Genomic DNA, 16453 nt, shown 5'->3' on the forward strand with positions numbered 1-16453 from the left:
AATGCATTTTATTCACACACACACACACACACACACACACACACACACACACACACATATACATACATATATATATAGAGAGAGAGGCACAGACTGAAAAGCAAAATAAACTGAAAATATACTTTTGCAGTTAGTGTCTACAGAATTCAACTTTTTAAGAGGGAGGAGGGCACTCCTTCATAGGTGTTTAAATCTACTTTGGCAGACTGCCTGACATTTAGTTTTGACTATAATAAATTATTACTACTACCTATGTGTTTTGATAACTAGTTACAGTTGCTCGGAAAAGACTAGTAAAATAGTTTAAGACTGTCTGTCAAGGATGGTGAGGGAATTCCTTATGGAAGGAACATTGCCACCTTAATATGACCCAGTGGCACCTCCCACAGAGATGCTCAGTGAGTACTTGACAACTTATTTTATAAAAAATTTCAATACAACATACTAGATACACAAAGAAAAAGTAAAATCAAGTCAGAGGCAGGAACAGAGTGGTATAAAGTCTCTATGAGCATTGATAACAGCCAACCACCACATCGAGTAACCACGAAACAGGCCTCTCCTTCACTTTTAGGGAATCAAGCAACACAGCAGTCAGAAAAAGAGGATGAATTTGCTCAAAGCTCTGCACTTCCAAGTCTGCTGGTTGTGGACTAACCATTCTAATGGTTCTGAACCATTTGGGAAAAACTTCTTGTGTTTAAGCTCTGGCATTACCAGGTCATAAATCAGTTTCAGTATGAATATGGCCAACAGTGCTTTCTTCTTTAATAAACTGACAAATCATGGGTGTTTTGGAGAAGAGGATAAATGGATAGTGGAAGGAGGATGTGGCATAAGTACTGTCTGAAGAAATGGACAATTCCCTTGCATTCATTTTTTTCCCCAAAGGCAAAAAAAAAAAAAAAAAAGTAAAGTATTAACCCTCTGAACCCCACCCCAGTCATTTTATGGTGCCATAGGAAAATAATGATGCCTAGCCATGTGGTGATTAGTGTAGAGTCAGCAGTTAATTCCGGGCTTTCTGTAGTGGAGACTGGTGACCAGCAGCGTAGTGGGCAGGATTTGGAGTCCAGGCAAACCGTGACTTTCTGTCGGGAAGGACTGGGCAAGTCATCCTCACCAGCAAAGTGAGGCGAGTAATTCCGTCTTCTTTGTAGGGTTGCTGTGAGGATTAAATGTGCACATAAAACGCAGCACAGTGCCTGGCACGGAGTAAGCCTTCAATACACGTTAGCTCACAGTATCAATGTTTTCTAAGAAAAAGACTGAATCTGAAAAACGAGTCTTCCCTCGGCTGCTTCTGGTCTAAGAGCTGTTGCTCTGATGATTTTTCTGATACCCCTCCCCTCCCGACCCCCAGGTTATGTGCTTAAATTGACCCTGTACATCACCGATCATAGCTTTATAACACTTGTACTATCTTTGCTTATTCAGTTCTTTGTCTCTCCGTCCCATTTCCAGAGACTTTCATCTCTGTCTGAAGGAAATGGCCGTGACGTCTGGCTTCTTGGAGAATGCCCAGGACCCAACACAGAACACGGTATACTGTAACCGCTTAGCTTGTAGTTGTGGAACGAATAATTCGATATTAAAACCTCGTTCATTTACTAGGTTTAGAAAAGTTCGTGGCCGGTGCATTTAAAATACATAATTTTATGAAGCTAAAAATACCCCCCCCCCCCCCCCCGCCGCAAAGTCCAATGAAATCAAGTGCAGTGCTTGGAGAGAGGTTTACTGAAAAGAGTAAGGTGTTTGCTTCCAGGGCGTAGGGTAGGTTTTTTCCTTTTGATTCCGTGGGGCGAGTGGCAGGGAGGCCACCCTGCCCGAGTCCGCGCGGTGACCCGGCCCGCCCAAGTGCCCGACGGTGTCTGAACAGCGGCGTCTTTGCTGTGAATAAAATTGCTTTGTGTTCCATAGACACGGACTTCGGGGGGAACCTCAGTGGTCAGCACCTGTTATGCTCCACTTTAAAGATGAAGAAACTGAGGCCAGCAAAATGCAGGATTCTTTTTCTGGTCGGGCTGGGCCTAGATGTCAGGTCGCTGACTTTCAGACCGTGTCGGAAGGGTCACCAGATCCTTTAAAAATAATCACGGCGGCTTTAATAGCATCAGCACCTGTTGTTTCAGCTTCCGCAAGACAGGAGCTATTAATCTCTCCTCCTCAAAGCCGCGGTGCTGGTCCGTCAGAGCCTTGTTTGCTTCCTCACGCAGCTGTCTACACCATCGGGGCCAAATGTGGAGCCGAGGCACCTTTCTGCCTGAATCCAATAAATCGCTCTGCCCAAATTTAGAAAGAAAAGCGACACAGATCATCCGGACAGCGGCCAAATCTGGCAAGTCTCCACCCCACCTAGCAGAAGCCCGAGCCCACCACGCAGCCCCAGGCCAGTGACCGGCCGCGGCCTGGACATCGGAGGGACAAGTGAGTCTAAGTGGCAACTTCAGCGTCTGTAAAATGGAGCGCAATTAACACCCTTCTTTGGGAAGTTGTGAGAATCCGAACTGTGAATGCCGCCTACGACCTGCAATAAGCAAGTTGAGTTTGCCCTTATTGCCGTTACTGCTGTTACTATGTTAGCTCGAGCGCCGTTGTCTGCCGCGCCCGTTCTACCCGGCAGCCCACGGCCCGCGGCCGCTCAAGCCAGAAAGTGAAGGGCTCGCGGCCCCGGGGGTGGCGGGGGCGGGGCGGCCCCAGCGCGCATGCGCGCCCGCGGCGCCAGCTCCTCTTAAGAGCGCAGCGCAGCGGCGCGGCGGGCGAGTCGGGGCTGGGCGCGCGGGTGGGCGGGCGGCCGCTGCGCTCGGCTTGTTCCGCAGCCCCGGGGACCGAAACTTCCGTGGGAGGCGCCCAGCGGTGCGCACCTACCCAGGGCGCAGCGGCGTGGGGGAGGGGGAGCCAGACGGAGCGCGCCGAGGCCGGAGAGCAGAGAAGGGGAGCAGGGCGAGCCGCTCGCCTGGACCCGCGCCCAGCAGCAGCCGCGGCTGGCTCCCGGGACCCCGGCGGGGCGCGTCGGTTCTCGTCCGCGTCCCGGACGCCCGCGTGCGCCGGGAGGATCGACCGTCCGGCCCGCGGAGCGGAACGTGGTGGCTGCACCCGGGGGGCGGCCCGGGCAGTGCGGCCGGAGCCATGCGGACCGAGTTCGGAGCGCAGGAGGCTGAGCCCGGCCGGCCGCTGCACTTGCTGCCCGGAGCCCTGTGCCTGCTGCCCGCCGCCTTGGCCTCTTCTCGTCGCCCGAGGGGGGAATAAAGGCCAGGAGACGCGCCACGACTAGCGCGCAGGATCCCGAGGCTTAAACTGTGCGGCAGCGCCCTGGCTCCGGGTCCGCAGCGGCGCGCCCAGCGGTCCTCCGGCTCGAGCGAGCGTCCCCTCGGGGATGCACGGGGAGGGTACCGTCGCTGGTGAAGCCGCCGGGGGCTGCGGAACGGCAGCCCCGGGGGCCCTCTGATTCGCACCCGGAGAGCTCCATCGGCGAGTGCCCACGAGTTCCAGGCAGCCTCTGCTGGGGCCGGGCCGCCGGCCGAGGGAGGGCATGGCTTAGCTCCCGGACGTCGCGGCGGGGGGGCGGGGGCCCGCGCGGAAGGCGCCGCGGAAGGGACACTCAGCGGAGAGGCCCCGGCCTCAGCACCGCCGGGACCGGGGCGCCGGGCCGCCACCTCCCGGAGTCGGCCCTGCGCCCTCTGGAGACGCGCCGCCCGCGCCCAGGGTGGTGCCATGTGGGGCGGACGCCGCCCGGCCGCCTCCTCTCGGGACGCCGCTTCGCTCCTGCGGCTGCTGCTGGCCGCGCTGCTGGCGGCGGGGGCGCGGGCCAGCGGCGAGTACTGCCACGGCTGGCTGGACGCGCAGGGCGTCTGGCGCATCGGCTTCCAGTGCCCCGAGCGCTTCGACGGCGGCGACGCCACCATCTGCTGCGGCAGCTGCGCGCTGCGCTACTGCTGCTCCAGCGCCGAGGCGCGCCTGGACCAGGGCGGCTGCGACAACGACCGCCAGCAGGGCGCCGGCGAGCCCGGCCGCGCGGACAAAGACGGCCCCGACGGTTCGGCAGGTAGGCGGGCCGGGCGAGCGGAGAGGGGAGGAAGGGGCTCTGCCTTGCAGGCGGGACCCGGCAGCCTGGAGAGGGGAAGGGAATTCGGAGCCTGCGACTTCAGGAAAGGGGCTTGGACCGGGAGGCGGTGCCTGCGTCCTGGCGCAGCCTTTACTTTGTGTGGAACGGAACACCGGTTCAGCGCCCTGGGCCTCAGTTTCCCCATCTGTCAGCTAAAAAGCGGCTTGGCTTGGATTTTCCGGAAAAAACCCTAACATCCAAGGCATGGCGGGCCGCAGCCAGCCTCACGTGCCTCCTGCCCAGGGGTCTCCGTGCCCCCTCCCGGGTCTCCTGTCTCCATGGGTCTAAGTTTGAGGACGGGGTCATGTTTTGGCGGCGCCCCCTAGCGAGAGGGCTGGCCGGGGCACCTGAGGGCTCCTCGGAGGGAAGGCCGCACCTTGGGGCTTCCCGAGGGTGATGGGCTCTACCAGACCCCGGGGGAAGAGTCTACCCCTCCCTAAGATGCAGCTCCCCCGCCCCGGCCTCCTTACCACGTCGGACTTGGTAGGTGTGACATCAGAGCGGTGCCAGCTCTGCTCTTTGTGGCCTTGATTCCTTAACTGTATTTTTTCAGATTGCCCAAGTTAGAGTTGGAGAAACAAATGCGTGAAAGCATTTGATAGGTTTCACTGCCTCTGCTTGTCACCAGTCTCCCAGACCCCTCCCTCGAGGGCCTATCCCAGAATGTGTTTTGGAGGGAGGATGTGGTCCTGGTGGAGGTGGAAGGGCACACATGGCCCGGAGGGGCGTCTCCGTCCGTTTTGAGAAGGAGAGGACTGTTTATATTAATACTACCCCCCGAGCCCAGGGTTCCAGCCGCCTGAGCCGGGGCCCCGCTGGTCCCTGTTCACAGAGCTGGCTGGGGCTGCTGAGAGGCAGCTCGTTTCCGTCCTTCCCTTTGCAGTCACGCATTTTATTAGCTACTCCTACTGGTCGGCTGCTGCCTTGACTCTGAAGAGGAGAAGGGAGGGTAATTCCAGAAGAGGTGCTGTCTTAGAAGGCAAGCGCAGCATAGCGGGGTGTGTGGCCTCCCGAATAAACCTGGGGGGATAAGCCATGGGCACACCGCTTGACTGCTTTCTCTGTGTGTGCCAAGTTGGGCTTTTGCTGGCCTCCTAGAAGTTGGGCTGACTGTGGACAAATCAGTAGGCAGCCGACTTCTCAAGACGCCGTGGTATGTGGGGATGCTTTCTAAATTCCACTTTTGAATCTTTTCTCCTAAAAATTCTGTACTTCTGCACTCAAGAAGGACAGCGCATGTCTAATTAAGCAGAGCCGAGGGCTTCCAGGAACACTGCCTTCTCTGCCCTGAGTTATTTACTCTTCCAATTAAAATCCTGGAAAGAGAACAGTGATTTCTCCCCAAAACTCATCATGTGGACTGAGACTGCTTTGGGGGTGTTGTTTTGTTTTGTTTTTTTAAACTGTTACTTGTTTACTTGATAACATATAGGGCTGGTATCTTTAATTTAGAAAATTAAGTCTTCAATCGTCAGCCTTTGGTTGCATACTTGATAAAGTATGTTTTACTTACACAAGGCATCATTTCTCCATGGCTCCGTGTGGTACTATGCTCTAGAAACACTGACTGCAGGAATGTCAGTTCTGTCCAAGGAGCGTGATTAGAACGGCTGCTGCCCTAGCGGGCAGAGGGCGTTTCGCGTCTGTGACTTCAGGCGACGGAGAGCTGAGCGTCTCCCTGGACCACGCGCTGGCGCTGCCCTTTGCCGAGACCAGCGGGACCAGTCCCCGTCCTCGTGTGGCGTCTAATCGAATAGTCAAGGAGATGGGCAGGAACGCGTCAGAAGACATGGGTTCTTGGTCACATAGGGTGGGATTCCACAGACCCCTCCCTCCTGATTCCCGGCCCCCATCAGCCAGTGCGTCCAGCTTCTGAAACCCGGTAGTGCTAGGCCCACAGCACCCCGAAGATCTTTTTAAGTAAAATAATTGAAAACTGGAGCTCGCTACTGACTTTAGTATAAAGTGTTTATTTTTATCTTGACAGTTTTATTTGCTGGAATAAACCTCCCTTGTTAAGTAGGATGCCCATTGCTTTTTGCTCTGCGGGCTTTCCCTGTGGTTCTTCACACGGAATCCAGTGTCCTAACTCCGGACCTGACAGCTCCGCCTCAGCCACGTGGTCCTGCCTGGGGCCTCGGCTCACTGCGGGCTCTTCCTTCTGGAACAGATGTCAAGCCTGTCCTCCTCGGTACCTTGTTTCATGCTGACCTGCTGCCTGGACGGCCTCCCCCCACTGCCAGCCCCACGTCCCAGGGACCAGCCTTCAGCTTGTCAAGTGTGTGTGGAGGGCTTTTTTTTTTTTTTTTTTTTTTTTAAATCCCTTCTTTGATCTCTGTACCTTACAGACTCTTTTTGGAAATGGTTGTGACTAGGGTCTGCCCTAAATTTTTGATTTATTTGCCTATGAAACAAGAGCCTGCGAAAAAATGGTCAAAGAGGTTTACGAGGAATGTAAATAATTTTCTGGGGGGAGAAAAGACTTTGAAATAATTTCAACTCATTTCTGTGCAGACCCTACAAACTGTCTGTTAGGGTAGACTGAAATGTGGGCAGTTCCGTTACTCTAGGGATTTTAGAACAGTCTTAAACCGTTAAACTCATATTTCTGCTAAACTGGGTCTTTGCCTCCGTGAGTCTAGCTGTCAGTGTTAACAGCTTTGCCTTGGGGGCTGATCCCCAGTGCCCGTAGGCAGGCCCTACTGCGCCCCCCGCCATCCCTAAGCACTTGATAAAGGACGGTGCTTCCTGTGTGCGGCCGATAAGCGCACACACCAGCCCGGCCCAGGTTCCCGGCTTCTGGGTACCGCCGTTGTTCATTTATCCATCTCCTCTGCCCATCCCCGATTTTTCCTGCATCCTTACAGGAAGTCATCACAGTATGTCTCTCTCCTTTTCTTCAGTCCCCATCTATGTGCCCTTCCTCATCGTCGGGTCGGTGTTTGTCGCCTTCATCATCTTGGGGTCCCTGGTGGCCGCCTGCTGCTGCAGATGCCTGCGGCCCAAGCAGGAGCCCCAGCAGAGCCGGGCCCCGGGGGGGCCCCGCATGGTGGAGACCATCCCCATGATCCCCAGCGCCAGCACCTCCCGAAGCTCCTCTTCCCGCCAGTCCAGCACGGCCGCCAGCTCCAGCTCCAGCGCCAACTCGGGGGCCCGGGGGCCCCCGACCAGGTCACAGACCAACTGTTGTTTGCCCGAGGGCACCATGAACAATGTGTACGTCAACATGCCCACAAACTTCTCCGTGCTCAACTGTCAGCAGGCCACCCAGATTGTGCCCCACCAGGGGCAGTACCTGCATCCCCCCTTCGTGGGGTACACGGTGCAGCACGACTCGGTGCCTATGACCCCGGTGCCTCCGTTCCTGGACGGGCTGCAGACGGGCTACAGGCAGATCCAGGCCCCCTTCCCTCACACTAACAGCGAACAGAAGATGTACCCAGCCGTGACTGTGTAACGCAAGGTGAGGCCGGGGTCCTGTACCAGGCAGAGGAAGGCAGAAGCTGTGGGCTTGGGAAGGATTCTCAACGTGGAAGTCCCAGCGTATCGCTGGTGTTTGTGGCACGATTCTGTTGGATGGCTTGCTTTGCCCCCAAACTGTATGAAAACATGTTTCTCCAAATTAGCGTTTCTGGACATGTTTCATCCCAGTGCATGATGGATTTATGATGGAGAAGAGCATCCCCTGGAGATGCCTGTGTCGTCGCCAATGGTTGTGTGACACGTGTGAGCCCTTAAGTGCCCTTGAGGTGTGGCTGTCAAAAGAATTTTGTAAACTGATGAAGTGTTTTTATTATTTCGTTACTGTTACTTCTTTTTTATTTTTTATTGTATTGGTACAAGATCAGAATAGTTGTTCCCTCCCTTTTACCTGGGCCAGCTTCTAATAAGCATCCAAGGTTTTAGGGGGGATGTAAAGAGTACAATTCTTATAAAAGGAAACCAATTTGGACTCTGAGGTTAGTCCTTGATCCCAGCATTTTCCAGGCACATCTTAATTCATTGTAAAAAGATATATATATATTGTCTATTTTTGTGCTTTTTTTGGGTCTATTTTGTGCTTTTTTACCTTGTGTAGAGATCTTATTACAAAGTGATTTCCTACATTAAAAAGAGGCTGAAAGAAATTGTATAGTTACTTAACTGATGACATTTCAGAACTCTGGGATTATTTTAATCTTGAAGTAGTGATGGTGTAGTAATAAAACCATTCAGCCCCTTCTCGATTGTATCTTTTAAATTTCTGACTTTACATTGACATCTGAGAAGAGTAATAAAGTGTTTTCATATTGAAATCATAAACTCTATCACCTGCTTCTTCTCCAAATGACTCTTAATTTTGCTGTGTGGTATGGCTTGGCATTTCACTCTGTTTGGCGTTCAGACCTCCGTGTTCATATAGTACTGAGTGCAGGTAATTACTGTTGTTATAAATGAACGTCAGCCTTTCTGCCTAGATCTGATAAAACATTTTCTTGTCCTCCCTAGAAAAGCTCAAAGAAACGCTTGCAGAGAGAGATACTTAGTATCGCTCCTCAGCCAAAATCTGAGACTTGGGATGAAATTTAAACCACAGATTCGATTTACTTCGCAAATCGTAGGCTTTTTATACTGTCGTTATCAAAATGTCTTGTTTTTCAGGCAAGAGAGACTATCAAGTTGAGAAGAGCTTTTCAAAGAGATATTGCCTTTCTTCTCCACAAAGTTAGTTCTTGTTTTCCTCTCTCTTTTAGTCCTCAGCAAGCACTGTATTCATTACCAGTGTTCTGAATTATGAAATTCAAGTGAATTTATTTGTGTATTGTTCCCTTACAAGAAATAAGTTGAAGTGTGTGCCAGTAAATTTCCAACTGCTAGCAAAACCAAGATTTGTAATTAAATGGTTGTAAGGTATGGTCTTTTACACATATTTATATCTGTATCTATGGTCATCTGTCTATGATCTGTCTACCTTTTCTAACACCTGTCTGTATCTCTGTCTATCTCATGACTGAAAAATGTAAAACCATTGTTGGCAATTGGTGTCAACAAAGATACCCCATCAAATCTTTTAATAGCCAAAGGCAGGGGAAAATCATTTTACTTATTAATAAATATTTTATGGCATGAATTCCTAGGGGAGTTGGGTTTTTTCATTTTCATTCTACTTGGTAATTTTTCAGATGGTCTATTAAACCTGTTAATAGGGGAAAATTGCTAAAAATCATAAACATTGCCTTCTAGAACAAAGAGCCTACCTTTAAAAGAGATTGATATCTCTGAAGTCGATAGTATGTTCTGAGTCAGTGGGTATTTTACGTGCTCCATGGGAAACGTTGACAGCACAAAACAAACAGTCCTTTTGGGGTCATTATATTAGCAGGCTAATGTGTGTTCTGTATGTTATCTTTGATGGAGGATTCCAGCTTATCTAAGGAAGTAAAGTTCTTAGGAATTTGGAGGTGAAAAGGGCCTTAGAGATCACGCAGCCTGGGACTGGCAAACTTTTTTTTTTCAGTGAAGAGTCAGAGAGTAAGTATTTTAGGCTTTGCACGTTGTCTCTAAAACTATTCAGCTCTGCCGCTACAGCACAAAAGCAGCCACAGAAGGTACATAAATGAGCATGGCTGCGTTCCAATAAAACTTGATTGATGGACACTGAAATTTGAATTTCATATAATTTTCACATGTCACAAAATATTCTACTTTTGATTTTTTTTTTCCCAGCTATTTCGAAATGTAAAAGCCATTCTAAGCTCTAGGGCTGTACAAACCCAGTGTGCCAGATTTGGCCATCAGGCCATGGTTCACCAGTCCCCAGTGTAGGCCACCCTTACCTGGTGCCAGAGTCCCCCTGCGACGTTCTCAGCAGCCTTTTCTGAACACAGGGATGGAGAGTGCTTGCTTCTCCATACAGGATTGTCTGAGTGTAAATTCTTTTCAATATCATGATTCAAGCACAAGTGCACTTTAATAAATGAAATGAGTTTTTCACTTAGTGAATGCTACTTGGTCTTTCCAAAAAATGTAACATCCCTAGAGGCAACCTCAGATCTCTTCAATTTTCATCAAAACTGGAGAAGTTTTAGTTGACGAAGTAAGAATGTTCAAATACCTGGTTTCGGTATACCTTCGTTACTGTCAGGAAATCAGAACCTCTAAGGTGTAATGTGCACCCCGTAGAAATATTGTAAACTGTTGGAAAAACAAAAGGAGCACGTACAGCTAGAAAATAGTTCGCTGTTGCACGTCTTCTGTATGGACGCCTTCAGTGTCGGTTGGTTCATGGTGGTTCGGGGGGGGGCATTCTGTATCCCGTGTGTAGGAAAGTCAGACCCTTTGACTGCGAGGAAGAATGAACCAGTTCTTTGTGTCCACCTAAGAGCCCGGAAACTCGGCATCTCCTATCACTTCTGCTGCCGCTGGGCAAGTTAAAATTTAACAAGAATATCAACATCCGAAGTGGCGAGAAGACCATTACGACAAATAAATGCATTTTCCTGGCGTGTTTACTCTGCGATGCTCAGCTTCAAGCCAGCCTTCCGCTTGATTAGCCTCCTGGAGGAGAGACTAAGGACATATTCCATCTATTAAATTTACCTTGAGCTCGTTTTCTTTCAAGGTTGCACCGTTTTATTCCGTGAATTCTGTGACTTGGATTTTCTCCGTGTTTTGTTACAAGTTAGGATGTAAGTTTCCTCCAGAAGCATTTCCTGAGGAACCCACGAAGGTGAGAACGGGGTTGGCGAGGCAGATCGGGGCAGATGTTCACGAAGGGACTGGACACGGGGAGAAAAGTTGAAATGGTGCTACAATTGGGGGTCAGAAGGTTTGAATACCGCGCTCTCTCCTTGGGTGGCCCCTACCTAGTAACAGCGATCACACTTCGTCCCTTTTTCTCTCCGAGGCTTTTTCTGTGTTTCCTGCAGATTCGCAGCAGTCTTTTGCTTACATAACAACTTCCCAGCCCACACGCCCTCAGCTGTTCATTAACGTGCTTTAAACTAATGCACAGCTGCTTGCTTTTAGTTGCTTAAGCTTCCTAAGTGCCTAAAAGGAATACGTTTGGTTCTTTTTAATGGACTTTAACATTGTGACTTCCCAGGGACTTAGCCTGGCCCTCCTCTAGCCTGTCAGAACTGCAGCACTAACATGAGCGCTGGGTGTTTGATCCCACTGGCCATCTACTCCCAGCCGGTGCCTGGGGTCGGCGGGGGCAGACCTGGGAAAAGGGGTTTTGCAGGCCCAGAAACCAGACCGACCCTGTCAGTCATCAGGACGGAAAGCAAGCATCCCAGGCACCTGCCCACCCTGCTGGACTTGCTGAGTTGCTGCCCGGTGAACCAGGTGTTTCCTGCAGATGCACAGCAGTCTTTTGCTTACATAACATCTTTTATTTTTAACTTTTTATTTTATATTGGAGTGTAGTTGATTAACAATGTTGTGATACTTTCAGGTGTATAGCAAAGTGATTCAGTTATACGTATACATGTATCTATTCTTTTTCAAATTCCTTTCCCATTTAGGTTGTTACATAATATTGAGCAGAGTTCCCTGTGCTCTACAGTAGGTCCTGGTAGAACCATCTCCACTTTAAATGTAGCAGCGTGTACTTGTCAATCCCAAACTCCCTAACTGTCCTTGCCTCTGCCACCAACACCCGTAACCTTAAGTTCCTTCTCTAAGTCTGGGAGTCTGTATACCACTCTGAACGCGCCTGATCTCATCTGATCTCGGGAGCTAAGCAAGTTTGGGCCTGCTTAGTGCTTGGATGGGAGTTTTTAAAATGTGATCACTTCCCTATTTTGCTTATGTCCTCTGCCTCTTGAACAGGAGCAAAATCACAGTGCCCGAGGAAGCTGCATCATCTCGAGTGGAGGGATCTCCAGACCCAGAGTGGGTGGCAGCAGGAGCTTTAACGACCCAGGGAAGGGTGCGGACGCCCTGGGACCTGCCTGCCCAGAGAAGGGCCTGGGAGCCCGGAAGTGGGTCAGAACCTGGCCGCTGGGGAGGGCACGCCCTTCGGGCTCAACTTTCAGAGCCCGTGCGTTTTTAGAGGAGCAGCCTGAGTATTGCAAGGAGGGGTGGGTCACGCATGCGAAGGAGAACCCCACTTCTCACCATCAACCTTAATCCTCCTTTTCTTCCCCTGCGTAGACGGCAGAGCCCAGAGGACAGCGCCATCCTTCTGCCCTCTCTCTCTCTTTTTTCTGGGGTTTTTTCTTGTTCCTTCATCTGGTACATAGCCCTCTGCCTTTTCATCTTCTCTATCTTTCTGTAACTGTGGTTTTTGGTCCACAGGCTGCAGCACTGTAGTTTTTCTTGCTTCTGCTGTCTGCCCTCTGGTGGTTGAGGCTATCTAAGAGGCTTGATGGGAGGCTCTGGTGGTGGGTAGAGCTGACTGTTGCTGTGGCGGTCAGAGCTCAGTAAAACCTTAATCCACTTGACTGTTGATGGGTGGGGCTGGGTTCCCTCCCTGTTGCTGTGGCGGTCAGAGCTCAGTAAAACCTTAATCCACTTGACTGTTGATGGGTGGGGCTGGGTTCCCTCCCTGTTGGTTGTTTTGCCTGAGGCAACCCAACACTGGAGCCTACCCGTGCTCTTTGGTGGGGTTATTGGCAGACTCTGGGAGGGCTCACGCCAAGGAGAACTTCCCAGAACCTCTGCTGCCAGTGTCCTTATCCCCACGGTGAAACAGAGCCACCACTCGCCACTGCAGGAGACCCCCCAACACCAGCAGGTAGGTCTGGTTCAGTCTCCCCCAGGGTCACTGCTCCTTACCCTGGGTCCCGATGCACACACTACTTTGTGTGTGCCCTCCAAGAGTGGGGTCTCTGTTTCCCCCAGTCCTGTTGAAGTCCTGCAATCAATTCCCACTAGGCTTCAAAGTCTGATTCTCTAGGAATTCCTCCTCCCGTAGCCGGACCCCCAGGTTGGGAAGCCTGACGTGGGGCTCAGAACCTTCACTCCAGTGGGTGGACTTCTGTGGTATAAGTGTTCGCCAGTCTGTGAGCCACCCACCCAGCAGTTATGGGATTTGATTTTACTCTGATTGCGCCCCTCCTACCGTCTCACTGTGGCTTCTCCTCTGTCCTTGGACGTGGGGTATCCTCCTTGGTGAAGTCCAGGGTCTTCCTGTCAATGATTGTCCAGCAGCCAGTTGTGATTCTGGTGTTCTTGCAAGAGGGAGTGAGAGCACGTCCTTCTACTCCGCCATCTTGGTTAATCCCCCTCTCTCTCTTTTTTAAGAGCCAGAGAGGAGCTGTTTTCATCAACCCATTCATTCCAAAATACTTATATAGAAAATGTCTTTGACTTCTGAAATTTTTTTCTTAATTGAAAACACGGATGTTACTGTGCTTCAAGTGCCTTGAAAGGGGGTAAGTGAAAGACCACAGAGTTAACCCCCTTTCCTGCAAATCATGGCAATACACTAGGCAAGTATGTGTCCTGCAGTGGTTTGCATTTGCTTCCCTTTATCCTCTGTTCCTCTGGATAGAATCATTTATCAGTGAAAAACGGAAAAATAAAACCCTAGGAAAACAGTCCCTGCTGTCTAAAATGTTAGGTATTTTTGAATCTTAACTATAACCCACAGCACCACGACAGAATCACTTTCAGATAAAATTCCAAAGTTTTATGTAAGGCGTTGGCTGTGATGGTCGTTTTACTTTTCACAGTTGAATGTTCAGAATGTCTTCAGCACTTATACCCCAAAATTGAAGGACATAGATTCAAATCAAGAACAAGAAATGTAGAATTAGTGTTTTAAAAAAAACACTTTTAAACGAGAGAGGATAAAAAGGGGTAAAAATTTTATGATGGCAGCCTTCATATCGATTTTAAGCTTAAAACCGGCATCTTAATTTCAACCATCTTGAAGTGCAGGTCTTTCCATTTAGAAAAATCATGGGTTACACAAGACATTATTTACTCAGTGGACATAACAGCTGTAGAAGACTGATTGCCATCTGTAACATGTATATAAGACTGCCACATGTGTGTACACATATGTGTCCAGAAGGCGCCCAGGGAAATTTGAAACAGGAATGATTATTACATGAGGCTATCTCATCCATGACTCCGCTCTCGGCACCTGACTGGTATTTTGAAACCGGAGTTTGTTTGCAGTGCTCAGCTTTCCCTGTCGCAGATGTAATTGGTTCTGTCTAAACCCCCTGGAGATGGATGGGCCCAAGTTCGAACCCATTGCTACCACCGGTGGTGTGGCCTTGGAGGAGGGCTCTCCAGGCTCTGAACCTCGGTGTGAATTCTGTAAAAGGGGATTAACACCCACCTCGTAGGGTTCGTGTGTGGACATAGGACATAGCATCGCACAGAGCTGGTGGCATCCAATAGGTTTTTATGATACACATATAATGTCAGATATTTTTAACCTGGCTCAACATAGAGAAATATGTAATTTATATTGACAAAATATGTCAAATATATATGTGCATATATACATAGCTCCTTATAAGAGAACTAACTTAGGAGAGTTCCCTTATTTTTTATTTTTTTATTATTAGCACATTTATTTATTTATTTATTTGGCTGTGTTGGGTCTTCGTTTCTGTGCGAGGGCTTTCTCTAGTTGCGGCAAGTGGGGGCCACTCTTCATCACGGCGCGCGGGCCTCTCACTATCGTGGCCTCTCTTGTTGCAGAGCACAGGCTCCAGACGCGCAGGCTCAGTAGTTGTGGCTCACGGACCTAGTTGCTCCACGGCATGTGGGATCTTCCCAGACCAGGGCTCGAACCCATGTCCCCTGCATTAGCAGGCAGATTCTCAACCACTGCGCCACCAGGGAAGCCCAGTTCCCTTATTTTTGTTTCAACAACTAATGAATTTTACCTAGGTTAGTCTACATTTCTTGTGTCTTGGGCTTGCCCAGCAGACTTATACGGAACTGGCTTTCTCTGACCCTGGAGACGGTCCCGCTCTTTGTCCCCTGAGCGCCTGCCTTATTTCTGTGCCACTGTCACTTTGTGAAATCCCAGGCTCTCTCTCCTCCTGTGTCTCTTCTAGGCTTGGTGGTTCCTACCAGGCCTTCCTACTCTGCCACTTGCTATCGCTCTGAAGCAGTCAGGCTTCAGTCCGGAAGCTGGACTGAAACATTTTATTTTAATTTTTTACTGAATTATAACCTCCACACTACAGAGCGCATGCATCTTAAATGTACATCACAGTGAACCAGCCCCCAGATCAAGAGATAGAAAAAATCCACTTGATAGCGCCCTTGGAAGAAAAGTGCTCCGTCACCATAGATTAGCTTTGCCTCGTATTGAACTTCGTTTGAATGGAATCACAGAGTATGTACTCTTTTGTGTCTCAATGTTATGACCAGTGTTGAATGGGGCTGTTTTTTCTTTTTCACTGATGTGTAGTACTCAACCCTAGGAATATTTTATCGACTCTACTATTGATGGACACTTGGGTTATTTTCAGTTTGCGGCTGTTAGAAATATGCAGTTAGGAACATTTTTAAACATGCCTTTTGGGGAACATAAGCACTCAGTTCCCTTGGGTGGGATTCCAGGAGAAGAATTGCTATGTCATAAGGTACATATGTACATTTGCCTTAGTAGATATGGCCATTGTCACACCAGTTATTTTTAACAGAGAGAATTTGTGTAAATATTGGTTAAACAGGTGCGAGAGGCCTGGAACCGCAAAAGGGGACGCTGAGGTGACACAGAGAGAGAGAGAGTCATTACCTGCCTGAAGCAGTTACTACCCCAGGGCCAAAACGAAGGGAAGAAGTTGGGGTGTTGGAATCTAGAAGCTTGAAGACCTGTCACGCTCAGAGAGGGGGCACCTGTGGACTGGTGCCTGGGGGGACACAAGGAGGCTGATTCTAGGAATGCCCCCCAAACCCCCAAACCCTGGAGCTGGGTGCCAGCTGCTGCCAGGTGACGGCCGGGACGGTGGGCACGGACCGCAGCAGCCAGCCAGGCCTCGCCCTCTGCTCCCGGCCTTTCGGGGTCCCTCCAGGGCCCCCTATTGGCAGAGCCCAGTCTCGGCCCGAAGGCCCAGGGGAGGGGCTGTGCAGGCCCCCAGGCTCACGTGGCTGAGTTGGGAGGGAGGGGCCAGGGGTCAGGAACTGGCATCTCTGGAGCGGAGCCTCTGCTTTGCGGCTCCAACGGCGCCTGAGATCTTCCTCACCTTTCTGACATGTGTGCTGCAAACGTGTCAGTCTGCTTGCTATGGTTGTGTCTGTCGCCGGTGATGGAACTTAAAGCAGCATGTCCGTCCCATCCTCATGCGGAAATGAGACTGAAGGCTCCGCCGGAGGCGAGTTCGGGGGCCTCCCCTGGCCGGGGTCGGGTGGTCTTCGCAGGCATCCCTTTCGGAGCGGCTCTAGCACACT

The 16453-nt window shown here is 50.5% G+C and overlaps 1 protein-coding gene and 1 long non-coding RNA gene across 3 annotated transcripts; one reads left to right on the top strand and one right to left on the bottom strand.

The window, feature by feature from the left end:
• Positions 1-25: 25 nt before the first annotated feature.
• Positions 26-7002, bottom strand: LOC309647914. Its single transcript, XR_014256393.1, has 2 exons — positions 4576-7002; positions 26-2282 (listed from the first exon to the last, which is right to left on the bottom strand). It is a non-coding gene; the product is annotated as an uncharacterized lncRNA (long non-coding RNA).
• On the top strand, positions 1487-9215 carry SHISA2 (shisa family member 2). 2 transcript variants are annotated; one of them, XM_082435740.1, is made up of 3 exons: positions 1487-1543; positions 2297-2427; positions 7009-9215. In XM_082435740.1, exons 1-3 carry the CDS (start codon positions 1518-1520, stop codon positions 7560-7562), a joined length of 711 nt encoding a protein of 236 aa, XP_082291866.1. In that variant the 5' UTR covers positions 1487-1517; the 3' UTR covers positions 7563-9215. The 2 variants fall into 2 exon arrangements, with proteins under 2 accessions (XP_082291866.1, XP_082291865.1); XM_082435739.1 differs by lacking the exons at positions 1487-1543; positions 2297-2427 and adding an exon at positions 2742-4045.
• Positions 9216-16453: the final 7238 nt, after the last annotated feature.

This window comes from Balaenoptera physalus (assembly GCF_965194825.1).
Source record: "Balaenoptera physalus genome assembly, chromosome: 18".
NCBI lineage: Eukaryota > Metazoa > Chordata > Mammalia > Artiodactyla > Balaenopteridae > Balaenoptera > Balaenoptera physalus.

What these genes read in the sequence shown, in the direction of transcription:
- SHISA2 (XM_082435739.1), top strand. Translation starts at nt 3,715, where the DNA reads ATGTGGGGCGGACGCCGCCCGGCCGCCTCCTCTCGGGACGCCGCTTCG. An exon ending in CGGCCCCGACGGTTCGGCAG is followed by an intron (nt 4,046 to 7,008) that starts GTAGGCGGGCCG and finishes CCTTTTCTTCAG; the next exon opens with TCCCCATCTATGTGCCCTTC.